This window comes from Lonchura striata, chromosome 1 (genome assembly GCF_050655825.1).
Source record: "Lonchura striata isolate lonStrDom1 chromosome 1, ASM5065582v1, whole genome shotgun sequence".
Lineage (NCBI taxonomy): Eukaryota > Metazoa > Chordata > Aves > Passeriformes > Estrildidae > Lonchura > Lonchura striata.
In genome coordinates, this window is record NC_140703.1 from 32,150,347 (window position 1) to 32,169,896 (window position 19,550).

At 45.2% G+C, this 19,550-nt stretch overlaps 3 protein-coding genes across 3 annotated transcripts in view; 1 reads left to right on the forward strand and 2 right to left on the reverse strand.

Moving 5' to 3' along the window:
- The window catches only part of LOC144245887 (uncharacterized), a 39,704-nt gene that overhangs the window by 13,237 nt on the left and 6,917 nt on the right, over positions 1–19,550 (reverse strand). Inside the window, exons 5-10 of the mRNA XM_085588325.1 lie at positions 19,410–19,509; positions 12,444–12,563; positions 11,763–11,843; positions 8,361–8,373; positions 2,003–2,226; positions 773–873 (exon numbers count right to left, since the gene is read on the reverse strand). Coding sequence (XP_085444451.1) covers positions 773–873; positions 2,003–2,226; positions 8,361–8,373; positions 11,763–11,843; positions 12,444–12,563; positions 19,410–19,509 — 639 coding nt within the window. The remainder of the gene's footprint in view (positions 1–772; positions 874–2,002; positions 2,227–8,360; positions 8,374–11,762; positions 11,844–12,443; positions 12,564–19,409; positions 19,510–19,550) is intronic.
- On the forward strand, positions 10,450–13,815 carry LOC110480825 (trypsin I-P1). Its single transcript, XM_077781268.2, has 5 exons — positions 10,450–10,779; positions 11,486–11,654; positions 12,255–12,508; positions 13,133–13,269; positions 13,666–13,815. Exons 1-5 carry the CDS (start codon positions 10,740–10,742, stop codon positions 13,813–13,815), a joined length of 750 nt encoding a protein of 249 aa, XP_077637394.1. The 5' UTR covers positions 10,450–10,739.
- On the reverse strand, positions 14,045–18,165 carry LOC146768633 (uncharacterized). The gene is made up of 3 exons (XM_085592611.1): positions 18,012–18,165; positions 17,234–17,602; positions 14,045–15,690 (listed from the first exon to the last, which is right to left on the reverse strand). Exons 1-3 carry the CDS (start codon positions 18,052–18,054, stop codon positions 15,389–15,391), a joined length of 714 nt encoding a protein of 237 aa, XP_085448737.1. The 5' UTR covers positions 18,055–18,165; the 3' UTR covers positions 14,045–15,388.

Below are 19,550 nucleotides of genomic sequence, written 5' to 3' on the forward strand. Positions count from 1 at the left end.
AGGAGGTGAGAAATAAAAAAGTTCCTTCCTCTGTTGTATTACCAGAGCTCAAAAAAAAAAAAAATCACCCAAAGTCTCCACCATAGTGTTTATATTTCTTCATGATTCCACCATGAACTAGTTTTCCTGAAACTTTCTCAGCGAATTTGGATCAGCAGTAATAATTCAATAATGCCAGACAGCATCAGCGACAACAGGTTTTACAAAGATGATCTCTACAAAAAGATAAGAGGCTGAAGAAAAAAGGAACTCAGTATGTTTCTGCTATGTGAGAGATAACACTTTCCCAGTGCTTCCCTGCTGTTTGTAGCCTGACATGAATAGGGAGGAGATCATGGACCTGAGGGTGTTCTGAGGAGCACTCCCTGAGAGCAAGGAGCGATGTGTTACATTTGCTGCTGAGCAGTCCCTGAAGTCAGGAGAATATTGGCTCCACGGGTGTCACATGCCTCGATTTCCCTAGCCCAGAACAGTTTATTTTCTTTCAGAGCACAGGCATGTTTATGGAGTGTGGTTGATCAGGAAACTTGGATGCTGCCATGAATCTGAGTGATCCATCTTGGCACTGCAGGAGCCACCCAGCAATGCTGGTGACGAGGAGTGTGAGGATCTTTTAGAGCACATGCTCCCAGCTGATTCCTGCTCCTTGCTCTCACCGGCTATTCTTACCACATCCCACTCCTTTTCTTGCTGTGATCACAGAGTGTGTGTCACTTCAGCATATCCATATCCAGCTTTGCCACATCATGGAGCAGCACAGTACATTTGCTACCTGTGATAGCCAAGTGCTTCATATGCCATGGCCTCCACATGAGCACCTGAGACAATTGGTTCATGCTCAGTGGTAAGTAGGCAGACTGTCAGGGCCACAGCCTAAAAACAGAACCCAAAATACACAGGGTATGGCCACACTTTCTTAAAAACACCTTTCGCTCTTTTATGAGCTGTTTGCCTTCCTTTGGAGAAAAGGTAAGTCCTAGGTTATGCAATAAAAACAGGAGCATGGGCAGGCAATGGCAGGTGAGGGAACCCTAATAATACCTTGCCCTCAGCTTTCCCAGGTCTATCACAGAAGAGCAATTAGTTCATCAGAAGTTCAGCTCTGCAAGCAATGGAGACAGAGGCACAATGGGAGGAAATTTCTGCCTTCAGCTGTTTCTCACAAGTAACAGCAGCTCTTTGTGGTTTCTTTTCTCTGCCTATGAGGTTTTGCCCTGAGGGGATGCCTCGGTCCAGCTCAGAATTGTAGGCATCCCTGTGGCAGAGAAGAAAGGGATCCTGCAATTAAGCAGTGTGTGAAGCAGTTGAATAAAATGCTGCAGTGCACAGTGTTGCTTGTAAAGATGACAAAGGACTGTTGCTTCCACAAAGGGGGGGTATGCCTGGTCCCCTGGGTATGTTTTCCTCCACTGTTACTTTTCCCATTCTTCTAAGTCCATAATCAGGGGCTGATCTCTTCTCACACACCAATCAGTTTCTAATTGGGCACCTCAGTTCTGTGTCGATCATGAATATGTTGAAGAACTTTGAATTCTCCAGCTGCTCTGTATTCTTTTACTGGTGCTGTGGGAGTATCTGTGGGGAACTAGAGCCCTGGAACATGACTGTGCTTCTGGAGTGCTAATCATCAAAAATATCTGCTGCCTTATCTAACCATACCAGCTGTGCTTCAGTTCTCTATGCTGATCTGCGGGTTTGTATTTCTGAAGGTCTTTGTCTTCAAAGACAGAGGTTGCTGCATTGCTCTGTCTCTCTCCCATTCTAAACATCTTGGGTCCATTGCACCAACTTCTATGTTGTCTTCTTTCTGCTCTTCCTTTGCCACTCTCCTGACTGTCTCACATTTTTCAAAGACTCCATCTCTCACTCAAAGAAGGTGGGGATTTTATCTTAGTTTTCAACCCCGTCGCTACACTGTGTGACCGCTCGCAGCACAGAAATACGTGGCTTCATCCTGGGGTGTCACATTCTTGATTGTCATCAGAGTGGAATTACGACTCACTCTGTTTATTTCAAACTTGGCCTCACTGTAACCGTCCTCGTAAGAGTTATAACTCCATGAACTACTGCTGACTATTAACTTCAAACCATTTCTTGGAGGCTGCTGGTACCAGTACATATAGGCAAAGTTGCTATAAGTCTGGTAGCAGGAGATAATCAAAGAGCCTCCTGGTTTCTGATGGATTTTTTCTGGCCACTGAGCAATGTAGGCTCCAATACCAACACCTGCATCAATAAGAGATAACAAGAGAGAGTGAGCAGTAGGAGTACAGATGATGACCAAAGGGATCCTCTACCTAACAATAGCCCTGCATGGCGTGGATGAGAGCCCTGCTGCAGACAGATCTGTTGTCTCTCACCAGGTAAAAGGGCAAGCACAACAGCCAGCATGGCCCTCCAGCAATCCCAGGACAGTGTGCTCCTGCTCACGGTGAGGTTAGAGTTAAGAAAGACCAATGCCCCTCCCCTTGCTCTGTCTGTCAAGTTTGGGCAGAGAGAGAGAAGGCACTGTCCAGCTTTGATACTTTCTTTGGTGGGCCAGTAAAAGCAAAGCTAAATATTCATGTGTCTCCAAGGTTTGCTTTAGCTTTCCCACAAGTCAGTGTTCCAGCTCCTGATACAAATGTGGAATTTCTCACAGACCAGTGTGTTGCTGGCTCAATGCTGAGCTCTCATTCCATGTTGGAGCTCAGACAGGAATGTAGCATCAGTGGATTCATAAGTGATTTTTTTTTTACCCATTTACATCATTGGCTATTGGGCCATCTTTGCAGAAGGATTTCCAGCAAAAGTACACCTATTTCTGTTTCATTCTGAATAGTTTTCTTTGTATCTGGAGCACAGCATTTCACAACTTGGATCATATTAGTCAGAAGCAAAGATGATAGATGAAGATAGCAAAGGCACAAAAAGTCATGTTTAATCATATCTTAGTTTCTTCAGTTTTCCAGCCAGGGATTCATATTCCTTGCTAGTTAATCTTCCTGGGAGCTCTAATTCACTTCTACAAAAATCAAGACATCTCCACAAGCCATTTTTTCTCAAAAGAAAAACCATAGTTAGACATAAACCTCATGAACACTCTGTTTGTTTCTAGCCTGCCACATACATCCTAGTTAGCCTATTCTATATATAGAATAGATTCTATTCTGTTCTATACAGTTCTATATATACAACCTATACAGCTATCCATTCTTTTCTGAATATGTAAGATTCCAAATTGTTGTTACAACTGCTTCTTTTTTCCCTAGAGAACAGAACTTTTAAAGAAAGTTTTAAAGAATCACACACATTCAATTCTAATGACCTTCAGTAATCCTGATATTGCAGCTTCAAAAAACTTTGGGATACTTCTGAAATTTTCCCCTTTTCTCCACATTTTGTTGTTATCCCCTCTCGCCTATTTGCCTGATGCTCTAGAGAGATTTATATCTTCCCTTGGCCTCTAGATATTTAAAAGGCATGTTCTTTCTATGAGCCTTGCAAATTGTACTTTCTTAGGGCCTGAGGCTTGGTTCCCAAATCCTCCAGGATTCAGAGCAGTGGAAATCTCAAAAATTTGGTAGTGAATGTTCCCTCTCTCACTTTTTAAATACTTTTTTTTAAGGGAGTTAATAGAACTTACCTGAGAAGCTATAGCTTCTCCCCATTCAGGAATGAAAATGCATTTTATATGATGTATAAAAGTTTCATTTGATCTCCACTGTCATGAACATTTTGCATCTTAGAAATAGGGGTTTGGCCAGTTCTTTGGTTTTCTCAGGAGAAATTATTCCTTTCCTGTGCTGCCATGAGGTTGAACCTTGTGCTGGTGATATTACAGTTTCAGTGACTTGTCAAAGAATTGCATATGATATGGACCTTCTTGTTTTTTTAATTACTTTCCATAACTTTTACACTTTTCTTTGAATTTTTATGCTGTTTTCAAAGTCAATACATCAGCAAATAAGTTTGAACAAATTTAATATACTTCCATATCCTTTTATGTTTCAATACTAATTATCCTTGATGCATATTTTTAGCTTTTACTCCTCACAAGCTTTTCTTCTTTTTATGGAAGGTTTATTTTGATTTTACTTGTTCTTCATTTTATTTTATTGACATTTTGCCCTTTCACCTTACTGCTAGGATGGGACACTTTTAGACACTTCCATGGACCCTGCTGAGACAGTTTCATAGGACACTGCTGTTTTGATCAATGCCCCAAAATGCATGCCTTTTGCATGAAGATAGTACAGGATTTTTAGTTTGATTATTGTCTGTCATGCCAAACCTATTAAAAGCCTTTTTTTTTCCAGTAGTAATCAGACCTTAAATCCTGTAAGAAGAAACTATTTCAGACACTTGATGGGAAATTAAACAGATTGTGGAGGCTGTGGGAATTAATTCTAAGATTGTTCTGTGTAAGAACTCTGAGACAAGGCAAAAAAACATCTCAGTGCAGTTGGGCTGCACCTTCTTCTTTAATCACTTATGTTAGAATTTATTACTCATTCCAGGATGAAGATTTTTATTCAGATTAGCTTTTCTGTGTCAGTAAACAAAAGATGACTGAAGACTCTCCAAAGGAAGGAAGTACTGGAAAATGTTAACTCGGGACCTCTAGTGTGTCTCTAGGGAATTGCTTAATATGTTACTGTCTTTTGAAGAGTAGCTGAATTAACAACACTTTCATTTTTCAGTTCAAAATATCTGATTTTTTCAGTCTGTTTTCTTCTAAGATTAAAGATGAAATAAGGGAAAACAAAAAAGTACCATGATAAAGGCAGGTATGGTCAATGTTCCCAAGTAAAACTCAGAACTACTGTACTTGGGGAAGAATAGATGCAGAAAAGTGGAGGAATACAGTTATAAATGGGCCATTCACAGGTAAACAGGATGCTGGGGTGTTATGCTTGTCTGGCTGTGCTTTGTACTGGCTTAACTCAGTCTTACTAAACCCTGTCTTACTAAGTTCCATTTCTAAGTATTTACCTGAGGGAGGAACTGTCCATTCTATGTACATGCATTTTGTGTCTGGACATCTAAGGGCTAGGAACTGGAGTCAGACTACAGGCACCAGCAGCTGGAGAAAGCAGAGCAGGTGAACTTAAGCAGCAGACATGGGAGTTGGGCCACAGGCAAGAGGGGCCATGTGTTCCCCATGATGGCAGCTGGGGAGAGGGAGGGTGTGCAAACCTGTGATCACTAGTGAACATGAGGCCAGACTACCTGCCAAGTAAGTGAGGTCAGCTGGGCTCCAGGGGTGTGTCTCTAATGGCAAGAAAAGTGAGAGGTGGCAACCAGAAGGAGCAGGGATTTTTTGGAGAGGGAGCTGTGTGAGAGGTGTGTGTGTGGACATAATGACTGAACTGCAGCGCTAGGGGACTCAGAGGTCCAAGGGCTGGCACATGTGACTGGGATCCAGTGACAACGACTGGACTCAATATTTCAGCATGGAAACATGTGGAAAGTTTGCACACTGTACATGTGTATACACATATTTCCAACTATTGAATCCTTGTCTAGAACCCTGATTTCTCACTGCAAACTCCAGCCAGAGAGGGACAAAAGATGAGGCCATTGGTGCTGTTCTGTGACTGCATCTGTGTTGATCCATGTCTTCAGCTGTGTATACGTGTATGTATGCTTGGTATTTATCTGTATAAATACTGGGCAGACTTTCTTACTGCCAGCTGGGCCTGGAGCTGTGTCAGCCCAGCCTAACAGTGAGCCTTGGGGGAAAACTGAGATCTCCTCCCTAAGGGTAGAAGAGACCATCGAAGAGTTATGACAATGAGGAAAGGGCTGAGGTACGCTGCCCACATGGAGGAGAACCAAGGGAATAAGGAAAATATTCTTACTGAAGAGTGTTTAACATACACTGGGAACAATAAGTACTGGCTTAGCAGGGGTTTGTGCTGGATTTGGAAACTAATGTCATTTAACAGAGCATCAGGAAAAGGTGGCCTTCCCTGTTCCAAATGATAGAGAAAAATGCCTGTTGCAAAGCAAGGAAGATACTGATACAACCCATTATCTGACCTACATCTTAGTAGGCTTAGTGCATAAAGTCCAGACTAGAACTGCATCCATGTCAGTGGCAATGGTGAGCATCAGATGGCTCTGTAGTTTTAGGGGGTTTAAGGCATTTCAGGCCAGTCCTTTTAGTAGTCTACACTAGTACAGGAAGGTCCTCCAGGGCCAATTCTTTGCAGACAATTCTTAGAGGAATCCTTCCTCCTCAGACTTGTCATACCTTGCCCAGTCAGACCCATGTTGCTCCTTTACAGCACTCACCCCCAAACATGCAGTCAAAGTCTATCTCTAATGGAAACATCTTTTCTGCTTATTTGATGAAAGTTCCTTTTCCTCATCCATTCTATTTCACTGTGCCAGCCTTGCTGGCTACCACCTCTAAACTTCTTCCCAAGTTTTTCAGACCATCTGACTTTCCACATCACTATGTTTACACTTTTCCCAGTCTTTCTTTGTCTTCCCTTTTGTTTCCCAAACCCTCCATCCCATATTTTTATAGCAAATAGTCAGCTTCTAGGTTTAGAGATGTTAAAATTGCCCAGTTTGTATAGGCTTGGGGTACACAGACCCTCCAGGGAAGGTTCTTCTCCTCTTCTGCTCTCTTGCAGATCATGTGCTGGATGAGACGGATTAAATAAATACTTTCAAATCTGATGTCCCCCTCTACTATGTCCTTTCAAGGCCCTTCCTTTCTGGTCCAGCCATTTGCTGAAGATGACTGGGGCAGAGTCTGTTTCCTACCTCAAAGGCTGAGGCTTTATAGCTACATCTGGCTTGATGTAGGACCCCTGTTATTAGGATTTTCCTACCTTTCTTCCTAGTACCATGCTATTTTCTTACTTTTTTATTTCCTCAGTGCCTCTGGCCATAGTCATCCAGAATCCCTTCCCAGTTCCTGAGCTCAGGCACTCTGAAAGAAGTCATAACTTTCCTTCTTCAACCCTCCAAAATCTAACAAAAATCAGAATGGCTGCAAGGTAATGAAGAAATCAGAGAGGACATGAAGGCTCTGCAGAATTGGACATTGTTGGACACTGGATGTTATAGCAAAATATAAGAAACCCCATGTGAAATATTTTTTGACAGTACTAGAATAGTGTTCTCCAAAAGTTCTTAATTGTACACCCCTATCAGGGAAGTATTTTTAAACACATACACCCAGTATATGTACATTTAGTAGCTGATAATTAGATATGTGTAACACTAAAGTTCTAATGCTTCCACCTCACACTTCGGTGCATGATCTTGCACCCCCCTTTGAAGACTCCTGCAGAGGAACATCTTAAGCCAGCAGTCTGTCACTGAATATGGATTTCAGATGCAAAGTCTAGAAGATTCACAACCCTTCACCAAACACTCTCCTGATCCCCAGCAACTGAGGCATTGATGTTCCAAGTCCTAGGTGTGCCTGTCCAGGAACACTTCACTGGCAGAAGACAATTGGGAATAGAGGAGCAATTGCTCCTCCACCACAAAGCTCTGTGAGATCTGAGAATCACAGAATATTCTGAGGTGGAAGGGACCCACAAGGATCACAAGTCCAGCTTATAAGTGAATGGCTCAAACAGTGATCAAACCCATGACTGAGATGCAAAATAGCTAAGTTCAGAAACTTCATGTTTTATGCTCATGGGAAGCTTTACCTCTGTCAGCCCATGGTTTTAACAGGTTTCTCTTTCCCAGGATCTTGCATAAACCTGGACAAATATATTTCCTTTATCTGAGTCCTGTGATAATAGAGCTGACCAAAATACTTGAACTAGGAACATGGAGTTCCAGAAAAACAAGCTGCCATTGCTTGTCCATTGATAATATCTAACACAGCTACCCTTCAGTCACCAGTCCTCCCCCTTTCTGTGCCCTCAGGAGCCACCAGCTTTCGACTGCAGCATTACTGCATGAAATGAGAAACTTGCTTACAGCAATGGATGTACACCCTTGAGTATATTCTTTGAAGGATATTATAAAAAGCCTTTCAATAGGTCTGTGGGGTGTTCAGCACCACTGAGAAGGAGTTATTTATGTTTCAGACAGGGATTTCTTCTCCTAAAGAAAGAAAGAAAGGAGGGTCATTAGAGGGTGTTCAAATTTCAATTGTAATTCAAAGGGGTCTGTTCATCCTCCACAGTTCTCATGGAAAGGCCTGAAGGGCTGCTCTGAGTCTGCTTGCTGGATGACCTTTGAATCATACATCAGAAAACCATTAGCCTTCATTTGACATCAGTTTTCCCCATGAGCAGAACACCATGGAGTTCTGGGTTTTATGGGAGACTCCAGAAGAGGTGTCAGAGAGGCTCTTAGGAGAATGAGAAGGGCTTGGATGAGGCATGTTCACTAGATACCTGCCATCAAAGACTTGGGAACACAAGAGCCACAGGAGCTATGATCCAGATCTTTGGCTGTGAGCTTTAGCAGTAGCCTAGGAAGAGGTCAGGAGTCTCCTCTTGCTGATTTAAGCAAGTAGCTTAGGGAAACTCAGAGATCATGGTTTTTTGCAGTTCGAATTAATTTTATTGATTCCTCATTAAGTAGTTAATTCTGTTGTACCCCCATGTTCTCCCCAAGCTGGTTCACCCCTGGGTTTTACCCTCCCTCAAATCTGTCCCTCATGCTATTCCCTGCCCCTCATTCCAGCTCTTTCCCTGCCTGTCAAGGCAACCCAGCCCCTTTTGTTCCCGAACCGTCTCTGCCACTTTAACCTCGGGCCAATCCCTGACTGCAACAGCCTTTTGGAATTCCCATACTCCTGGAAGCCCCATTGGCCCATGTGACCCATCCTCTCCACCCTCCTACCCCAACTGGCCCCATACACTTGATGTAATCCCCTCACTCCTCCCCTGAGGATTCCCTGTCAGATACCTGTTTGTAGCCACCCCCTGATTTGTATCTGTATAAAACCCCTTGCACAGGAGTGCCCAAGGCTCTTTGTTTCTGATCTCTTTAGGTGGAGTAAACCATTCCTTGTGGAACCTCAAGATGGAGAGCCTCCTCCATTCCCTTCTGCCTGGTCCCTGTCATGGCTTCTGTCTGGCCCCATAGAGCAAGTGGCTCTAAAGGTTCTGCCTCTTGCAAATCCCCATACCAAGGCAGTTTCCCACTCCTGGTGTGGCACCAGAGTTCTAAGAGCTAGCCCGGGCTCTGGGTAGCCACAACAATGTTCTTCTTAAGGATTATCAGTCAGCCCAGTATGATGCACTACCTCACAGGACATAAAAGCTAAGGATTAGGAAAAAAATTGTTCTAAAACATGGCTCTGGTTCTATGCCAATGGCATATTTTGGACAAAGAAGATAGAAATCCACAGATCAAAGGAAACACTATAGTAAACTGGGAATTTTTCTTGCTCCACTTAATTGTGATGGGATTGGACAGCTTTGGTCATTTTTGACCCTCTTTGTGCCATTATGGACATTTTCCTTTCCTACACGAAGCTTCTAATCCTTTCTTTCACAGGATACAACATGCTTGTAAGAAAACTGTGAATTAATACCAGTTTAAAGGCCAACAGAATTCATGCACCACCTTGGAGAAGTCCCTGGCCTTGGACTTATGCTTCAACATGAAGGAAAATTTCCCTCTGGACAGTGACACAGTGCATATCAGTCCTCCAGGGTCCATAAAAAAATTAACCAAGAAATGGAGATGAAGAGTGTTCCTATTTAGTCTCTCAAGCTATTCCAGCATCTCAAAGCATATGGCTTCTCTTTAATGTCTCTGGAGAGAATCCTGTGTCTTTCAGGAGTTAACAGAACAAAGTTGGCAGCTGCTTGGAGAATGAGCACGATTATTCAGCAAAGCATTAAGCTTTAGTAAACTTTGCATTGTGACAGAATTCCCCACTCCTGCAGAGAGGGATTTCAGAAGATCTCACTATTTGTGTTCACAGGATTATTGCTCATCTACATTGCATTCATAAGCATCAGCATTGTACTGAAATTCTTGTGTGGCAAAAGTCAGTCTGTAGAATATTCCAAATATGAATAAAAGAATGGTTTGGTATTTAGGCAGACATTTAAATACAGGTTAGCAGAGAGAAATTTGAAAAGGGAGATGCTGAGCATTCCCACATTTGAACTATTTAACTTGGGAAGCAGTAGGGGGCACAGGATCGTTTTTCTATCCTCCCTTTTGAAATGAAAATGGAGGAATTTTATTTAGGAAAACACTGTGTCGCATAAGATAAAACCACATATTATTCAAGACAAGAAATTTGCCCAAATAAACTGAACAAATTTAACCACTGGGTTTGGTGGATTTTCGGCTTTTTTTCCCAAATAAATGCAATGTAACTGTCTGTCCACTACCTAAAATATTCAACTTTGGGTAAAAATGTGCAATTTTAAGAAAGATACCATCAGCACAGAGGAATCTGAAAGAGGTTTGAGAGTTGTTATTCCTGTTATACAGGTGCTGTGTATAAGAATGAGACAGACAAACAACTACACATCATCCAAAGCCAAAAGGTATTTTTAGATTGAAGGCTACCTTACAGAATAATTAAAATAGCTCTCTATCTTAGCAGAGGTTTATGATTAACTGGTGTGTTATTTGTACATTCTACCAATACCTCTTAATGCCCACATTTGGATCTTCAAATTTTCCACTGTGTAACTTTTGTCTGGAAAAAACCTTGGACTAGAGATAAGACCATCACCAAGAACATATTTCTAGCAGCTCCCAAGTCCAGTCAACCAGTCTGGGTTTGAGGTTGAATCAAGACCATGAAGTGCCTGCTACTTCTCGCCTTTATTGGGGTGGCTGGTGAGTATATTTTTAATTTTTATTTCTTTGATTTAATAGGAAGCTGTTTTTTGGAGCAAAACTGCAAGGTAGTCTATTGTGGGAAAGCCAAGTCCAGTTTTAACTTGCATAAGTCAGACTCCTGCACCTTCCATCTCCTGTCTGTTCATAATGCCCTGTGCCACAAGCTGGGGAATGAATGCTTCATAGGGGTTCCTGACTTAGCTATGCAGATGTGGCCGCAGCTTCAGGAAAAGGCTGCCTCCTTCTTCAGGACTGTGGAGTGCACAGGGAATAGTTCTGGCCCAGGAAGTTCTAAAGCAACTGCAAAATTTTGGACTCCCAGTGGGTGCTCCAAGAAAATATCACTGCACACTTGTTTTTACTTTTTCCCTCAGTCAACCCTTGACTGTTTCAGTAGAAGGGATCCAGGGAAAGACACACCTGCGATCCGATCCAACAAGAATGTTTCTGTGACCCTGTGTCCCCTCAGGGAGCAGCCAGCAGGGCTTTACTTGCAGATACGTGAGGCACCAGTGTAAGTCTGATCCCCTTCTTTGAGGGTGCACCAAATGCCTGTGCCTTAGAGATGCCCACCAGCGCTGCCCTGAGTGTCCATAGAAGGGGAGTCTACAAGTGAGGGGCTTCAGACAGGCAGTCACAGGGCAGATTACAGGCCACATTACCTTAGGCCAGCTGTTGACACATGGCATTTCTTGTTCCCCAGTTGCCTTCCCCACCTTTGCTGAAGATGACGATGACAAGATTGTGGGAGGCTACACCTGTGGAAAGAACTCTGTGCCCTATCAAGTGTCCCTGAATTCTGGATATCACTTCTGTGGAGGTTCCCTCATCAGCAGCCAGTGGGTCGTGTCAGCTGCTCACTGCTACAAATAGTGAGTGGAAAAATTACATCCTTCTCTAACCTACTGCTGTCTTCCAGTTCACCTCTAGCAGGAATTCTAAGCTATGAGACAGAAATATGTAAGTGCCTCCATACTTACCGGAGACAGCCAAGGGATGGGTGCATCATTCAGGAAGCCAGACCGAGGCTTCCTGACGGGTTTTCCATTCTGCAAATGTTCCTGTGAAGGCAGAGCATTTTCTGAAATAACAATGGGATAATCAAGGCAGAGAATTCTGGGCTGTGATTTCTTATCAATTGCATTAATCTTGCTAAGGAAATCTCCCTGGAGAGCAGGAAGAGGATCGAGGTCAGTCTGGAGCTGTTTGCTTTGTCCCAGAAGATTTGTATCTAGTGCTGCTCTGTATTCAGCTGCTGTTATGTATTTACAAACCTGCAGAAATTCACCACCCATGCTTGGAGTGGGTTAAGATCTCAGTGTGGATCCCCAGGGCTCCCTGCAGGACAAGAAAGATCCCCTGCCCCAGAAGGCTTCTGTGGCAATGATGTTGGAGCAAGTGCACTCAGTGACAGGGGGTTTCTCTCAGCCTGCTGTAGCAGTAAAGGACACGCTGTGCCTTCTGTTTTCCAGTCGCATCCAAGTGCAGCTCGGGAAACACAACCTGGAGGCCACCGAATCCACGCAGCAGCTGATCAACTCTGCTAAAGTCATCCGCCACTCTGGCTACAGCCCCTACACCCTGGACAACGACATCATGCTCATCAAGCTGGCCACCCCAGCCACGCTCAACAAAGCTGTCCAAACCATTCCTCTGCCTACCAGCTGCGTGGCCACCGGCACCACCTGCCTGATCTCCGGCTGGGGCAACACCCTCAGCAGTGGCTGTGAGTACTCTGGGGGAACGTACAGACCCTTGGGGCCCAGGGCAGCCTCTATGACCTGGCCATTAACACCCAACAGGACAGGCTAAAACACAGGGAAATGCTGTGGGACGGGTTTTTTGAGTGATGCAACAGTGTAGGGACTGCACAGTGGATTCAGCTAATGTCAACAGAGTTGTCAGTTCTCTGAGAATATGGGTGAAGTCTGAGACTATGGATCTAGAATTCCTACTAGAGATCCCTGTTCTCTCACACAGGTGGTCAGAGATGTGCATGGCGAGTGGTGTCTATTCCACTGATGACATCTAAACCTGCACCAGGGGAGAGGATGGTTTTCCTGAGGCTCAGGTTTCTTCCACTGTATATATCACAAGAGTGGCCCCTCTCTTGCCAATTGATGAACTTCTAGGTGCCAGAAATTTAAGGTGGCTGCAGTGTAGAATGGTGGGCCCATGGGTAGAATTTGTTCCATCTCTACAGAGGGGACCCATGCTGTACTTACTGTGGATAGGAAGCAGGATGGCTGCTAGAATAGGGTGTCCAGCATTTGCTTTTCTGCTAAGATCTCTCTGAGCTCTGAAAAGGACTCAGCAATGCCATCAACCATCTTTGCCTATTTCTTTGTAGCCAACTACCCAGACCAATTGCAGTGCCTGAATGCTCCGGTCCTCTCTGCCGCTGAGTGCTCTGATGCCTACCCTGGGCAAATTACCGACAACATGATGTGTGTAGGATTCCTGGAGGGAGGAAAAGACTCCTGCCAGGTAAATCATCTGCCTCTCCTTTCCCAGACATTTCTCTCCTGCCTCTTCCCAGCTGAAGAGGTCTTCACTTTACAGAGTCAGCTATACTCACTGCACTGGTAAATCTGAGTTTTTGAATGACAGCAGAGGCTTCAGGCACACAAATCCTGAAGGTTTGCCATGTACCGCATCTGGCAAAAACAGGCAGCTGGCTCATCCTTAGCTGTGATGCCCTTGGAGCTCAAGTCAGACATGGTAGCATCAGGTGGAGAGTGTGAATGAGGAACAGCCCTTGGAGAACTTTTGTGCAGAGTACGCCAGGAGAGTCTTCCTGCAGAGTCAGTGATCCCAGGGATCTCTGGCTCATTGCTTAGGCTGATGCCATTTGCTGAATATCCATATCCTTTGTGTGCACAGGGAGATTCCGGCGGTCCTGTGGTCTGCAACGGAGAGCTCCAGGGCATTGTCTCCTGGGGTTTAGGATGTGCCCAGGAGGGCTACCCCGGAGTTTACACCAAGGTTTGCAACTACGTCTCCTGGATCCAGTCCACCATTGCCTCCCACTGAGATGCTTGTTTAGTTTGATGTGTATTTTCTCATCATCATTTCTGTTCTTTTGCGTCTGGACAAGCAGAAATTATGAGAAATTAATAAAGTCTTTCAGGCACCCCTACATTTTGTACTGTTTCTCTGGGAACTTCCAAGGCTTTTATATGGAGCACTGTGGCAGTGAACATCACTCAAGGGAAAATATTTATTATTTGTAATGCCTCTCAATTGGCAGGGTCTTGAAACACTCTGTAGACTCATCATCAAGAGTCTTTCAATCAGTTACATGCTCTTGTTTCTGAAGCTGAACATAATTTCTGTTCTTTTTCAACAGGAAAAGTAATAGTTCATTTTTCAACAGGAAAAGTAATAGTTCATTTTTCAACAGTTCTTGAACTGATTCTGAAATTCATCCTCAAATGCTGCCTGTCCCCTTTCCTCTGGAAATACTAGCAGCTGTAGCATGTCACCCTTTCTTTGAGACAGTTTATATCACAGCCTGAGGAACAGAAGAGTGATGAGGGTGGTGAGGGCCAGGAGGTCAGTAGCAGGCAGGGCATTGCAGTAGAGACTTTGGATCTGCCACGTTGAAGTGTTAGAACTTGCCAGGCTGATGATTAGGATGTCATGTTTTTTGCTTGCAGAGTCACGGAACGAGGCTGTAGTGTCCCAAATCCCAACAAGAAAAGGTCAGGAGAGAGGTGGGTGGGAAGTGAGGAGGGCAGGCAGAAAAGCTGCAGGAAGAAAGGACTTAGAGGACTGGGAGGGAAGCGGAAACACAAGCCAGAAAGTGAGGAAGGAAAGGAAGAAATCAGGAGATAAGAAAGAAAGATAAAAAGGTAAAAATCTAAAAGAGGATGAACACTAAAAGGAAGACAAGAAATTAAAGTAGCAGGAGGGCAGGAAGAAAGGCTCGAAGTGATGGTAGCCATGAGTATCTGCTGCTGCCTGGGGCTTTTTGCCTACAGTTCCTGAATACAGTCAAGGTTGGGTTATATCATAAATATTATAGTGTTCAGGTTACAGAATAGTGGTGGTAACTTAGGGTCCCAGGTGCACAGCTGTGTGCCAATTTCCATTTTAGACCAGTGGCACCAAGGACGAGCGGGCCTTGTCATTCCAGCATGCAAAGAAGAAAAGGGATGTGTGAAGTATTCCACACCCTCCTTCCCAAGCCATGAGTTGACAAAACAGAAAGAAAGTAAGGAGAGATGGATGGGGAATGGAATAGGGAATAACAGGAAATGAATAGGTGTAAGAGGACAGAACGGAAAAGTCAGGGGGGCAGACAGAAAAACGTGGAAGGAGGAAAATGAGAAGCAGTCTGTGAATAGCAGAAAAATGAGGTGAGACAGTGAGGACAAAAAGAAAGCAGAGTCAGAAAGTGATTCAGAGATGGGAAAGAACAGAAAAGCAGCTAAAGACCATGCTAAAGACAGACAGATGGACAGACAGACATACACTGTCTTGCCTGAAGAGCAGGACGGCAAGTAAGAAAATGGGGTTCTGTCAAACACAGGGCTCAGGGTGTGCTGGTGGCAGATCCCTGTTTGCCTGGAAACCTTTGTGCTATGCTCCACCTGCCTTTGAGTCACTGTGGATTACTTTCAGCACAGAAATATGTTCCAGTGTCATTGAGTAGGGCATGCTGTATCTTCACAGATAAATGGTTGTTCCTAGTCCCATTGCTCTGGAAGTGATTTTTGAATTCCTTCTCAATATCTGCTTTGCCACCTTCCACTGAATATACAATCAATTGCATACTGGCATCCTTCTCCGTGGGTAGCTTGTACCAGTACATGGTCTTGACCACATTCCCCAATCCAGAACATTCCAGAGTCACGGTGTCTCCCACCCGGACGATTGTATCTGGTGATTGCTGAAGGGCCCAGCCTGAAAGGAAAGGACATGACAGGTGGGAAGAAGATTACATCGAAGAGGATAAAAATACACATTGTCGAAGTATGCCATGGGATGGAATGCCACCAGTATATCAGAAAGCTAAAAGGACAGTGCCCTCTGAAAAAAGAACACAGGATCATCTCTGAAAGACATATAGGGTCAAAAAACACCAACAATCCAGCTTCAAATGCAATAGTAAATCAGTTATGAGAAATAATTACTTTGGAACTCTCAAGTAAGGTATTAAAAAGGGGCAGGAAAAAACAAATTTTCAGCTTTGCAAAGTTTCCTGATTCAAGAGGAGGTGGAAAGGCTCACCTGGTTCTCTTCCCAGCCTCCCCAGGAGTCATGGGAAAGGGGCACTGCCAGCAACTGGGAGCACAGCTGAGGATGCAGCAGCAGCAGCAGCCCCAGTGCAGCTGCTGAAGAGGAAGGGAAGCCCACTTACCCACAGGGAGCAGCATGGCCACAAGCAACCACTGGAAATCCATAGAGAAGGTCCCCTCCTTCCAGCCACCTGCCCCCGGTGACAGCACAGACACAGAGATGTGTAAAGGGGAGAGGTGGAGAGGAAGAGATCCGTCTCTGTGTGGGTGGGCAGGGGAGTGAACAGGAGTCTGAAATGTCACAAGGCTGTTGGCTGTCCAGGAACGGTGGGGAATGACACCTGCAGGCAGTCATGAGGTGCTTGTACCCTGCTCCTCTGGCTGCCTGCAGTGTGTGAACGTGGCTGTGCAAGAGTAGCTGGGACTTCAGTAGGTGGCATGATTCAGGGCTGTTTGATGCTACACACTGACCTTCTCCATGTCAGAGAAGAACAGGAACTCTCCTTGCCTCTTAACTGCAGCACTCTGCAAAGGAGCAGCAGGACGCACATGGAGAAAGCTGGAGAAAACCATGTCCTCTTCTCTGCACAGTGCCTTGTTCCCCTGCCCAAGGCAGTGGGACATCCCTGTAGGCTGGAAGAGACACTCGTAGTTTGTGTGTACTGAGTTTGGGTACGGAGGTGTGACAGAGGCTCTGCCCATCTATGCTGAGCTGTGTGTACGGCAGAGTGAGGCTGGCCCATACAGGACATCAAGTGATGTGACTGCTCAAGGCTGTCCTGGGCTTTGCAGTGAAGATGTTTCCTGTGTCCTGTCAGCAGAGGAGAGCAGCAATGCCTCCAGCTCCTCCCAAAAACTCTGCTGCAGCTCTGAGTGTGTATCATGGCAATCATTTCCCTAAGCTGCCTAGAAAGATTCAGGGAATACCCCAGGCTCCTCTAAAGAAGTGGGAGACAAAAGCAAAGATATTGGGATGAAGGCAGTGGAGTGCACATTGAAGAAAGATGAGGGTGGGGAAGGGAAGGGAGACAGAGAGGAGAAGAAGAGGTGACAGAATCAAGTGTTGTGTAAGTATGAGTTATATGCAGAAGGAGGCCTGGAGTGGCAAGGAAAAAAAGATTGACGAATAAACTGTGAATATCTGTGAAGAGGAGGAAGGGAAGGCTAGGAATCACAGCAGCTAATGATTGAGAAGCCTCCTGCAGTACCTACAAGGTGGAAAGCAGGTCCTGTATATGCAGGGAGAAGTTTGTGCTCAGCTCCTGCAGCAGTTGCACCGCTATGACCACTCTCAGCACAGTAGTATGTGCCAGAGTCATTGAGAAAGGCATGGTCTATTGAGAGGGTGATACTGTCTCCTTTTATCTTGCTGCTCTTGAAATGGCTCTCAAAACCCTTCTCCACCGCTGGGTTACCACGTTCTATTGCAGAAGCCAGTTGGGTCAGACTGGAATTCTTCTCTGAAGGCAGAATGAACCAGTACATCGCTGTACTAGAGAATTTCTTCTTGGAACATTCCAGATTCATGGACTGGCCTTCTTTTATCACCATGTCTGGAGACTGTTCCAGGGCTAACACTGGAAAGGAAAGGTAGGAGCAGTGAGGAGAAAGAAAAAAAGGGAAAAATTTGAACTAGGAACTGTGGGTTGGTAGGGAAAGGGTGAGGATAAAAGGGCAGCCAAGGGAGTTGTTCAAGGCATGACACAGCTTTTCAGATCAGCAGGTGAATTTCCAATCTCTCCTCAATAGGCAAGATGCATTCCTGGGCAGTTTGAGTCCAAAACCAGGAACCGTCTACGGGCTGCAGAAACAATTACAAGTAGATGTCCATTGCAGAAGATTCAGGGATTCCTGCCCAACACATTCACTGCCCATCCTCAATGCAGAAAGCTCTGCAGAAGGAATGAGAACAGGAAGACGCTACACAGTTCGGAGAGCAGCAGCAGGATCAGTGGAGGAGCTCCGGGCAGTGTTGAGTTCACTTACCCACAGGGGCCAGCATGGCCACAAAGAACCAGCAGAGAACCATGGGGGAAATGCCCCTACCCTCTCAGCAACCTGCCTCTGGTAGCTGCCCAAAGACATGTGGTGAGGGAGCAGTGGGTGAGTGTGAGACATCTCGGGGTGGGGCTGGCCAAGAAGTGAGAGAAGGCATTGGCTGGCTGGGAGCCCTGGGGAATGACAGAGAGCATCTGTGTCATTGCCCCCTCCACCCTGAGGATTGGCCTCTCCAAGGAGATTTGCTTTCCTGGCAGGACTGAGCTTGTCCTCCAGTGGGTATTCAGGCAGTGAGAGCACTGGGGTCTAGAAAGCAGCTGTACAGTGCAAATTCATTCACTCCTGCTCTGCCAGGGACTCCTCTGTGCTGCTCTGCTCACAGGCTGAGGAGACCCAGGCCACTGCAGCCTCTCCACTGTGCCCTCAGGTGTTTCTGCTCTGAAGAAAATCCACGTGTCCTCTGCTCCACAAAGTCTGCATGGGATATCTGGGGAACCCAATGATCACAGGGATAAATAACATTGGGTACATTGGCAAGGGGTTAAAAGGGACACAGGGAAGGAGTGACAGGCCATTCTGGCTAGGTCTACTGGGAGCACATTTCTCTCATCCTTCCCATCCTTGTGTGCCTACACCTCTTCCTGACTGAAGGGAAGGACAAACAAGTGGAATTGGGCTAGGATCCTTGGTGGAATTTCTGTCTCATAATGGTGGGAAGGAAAAGTCTCATGGTGTGTCACCCAGTTCAGGATTTCACTGAAGAAGAAATTTCCATGGAAGTCCTGAGGAAAACTGTATGCAAGTGCTAAGTAGGTGACAGGATCCTGCAGTGGAGACTTTAGTGGCAATGCTGTGTTCTAAATTCAATGTGAGACTGATGGTGATAACAGAGTTTTAATTGTAGTTACACACTGCTTACCACAAATTCAGGAAATTAGTGTCTCACGCTCTGCCATAGAACAGGCGCGCAAGTAGATGAAAGGGAACATTTTCAGGAGAGCAGACCCAGGCAGGCTAAAACGATATTTCCTCCCATTCAGCCTCATGCTCAGTAAGGAAACTGAGGGGATCTTACCAGTTGCTGCCTGTCACTGCTCAGGGACAGGCTAGGCACCGGGTCAGTGGGTGGTGAGTATTGTGCATCCCATGGATTTCCCAGAGTTTTATTTCTCTCTCTTTTCCATTTGATTTACTCCTGTTTTTGCTCTGTTTGGATCTCAACCTGTAAATTCTATGCTTTTTCCCATCCCACCTTGGGACAGGGGCTTGTGAGTCTGTGACACCCAGCTGATGACTGGGCTTAAACCACAAGAATGTGACAGAGCAGTAGAAAGCATTTCTGTGTCCCCACAGCTATGGCATGAGCTGCAGCTCCCCTGACCAAACCTGTGCTTCACACTCCAGTAAGGAAATTCCAGCTTCTGTTCTGGATGGATTATGAAAATCTGGCTGAGGATTCTCCTCGGTCTTTGAAATCTGTTTTAAACTGTGCGTAAAGAGGAATAAACAAGTCAGGGCAGCCCTTGT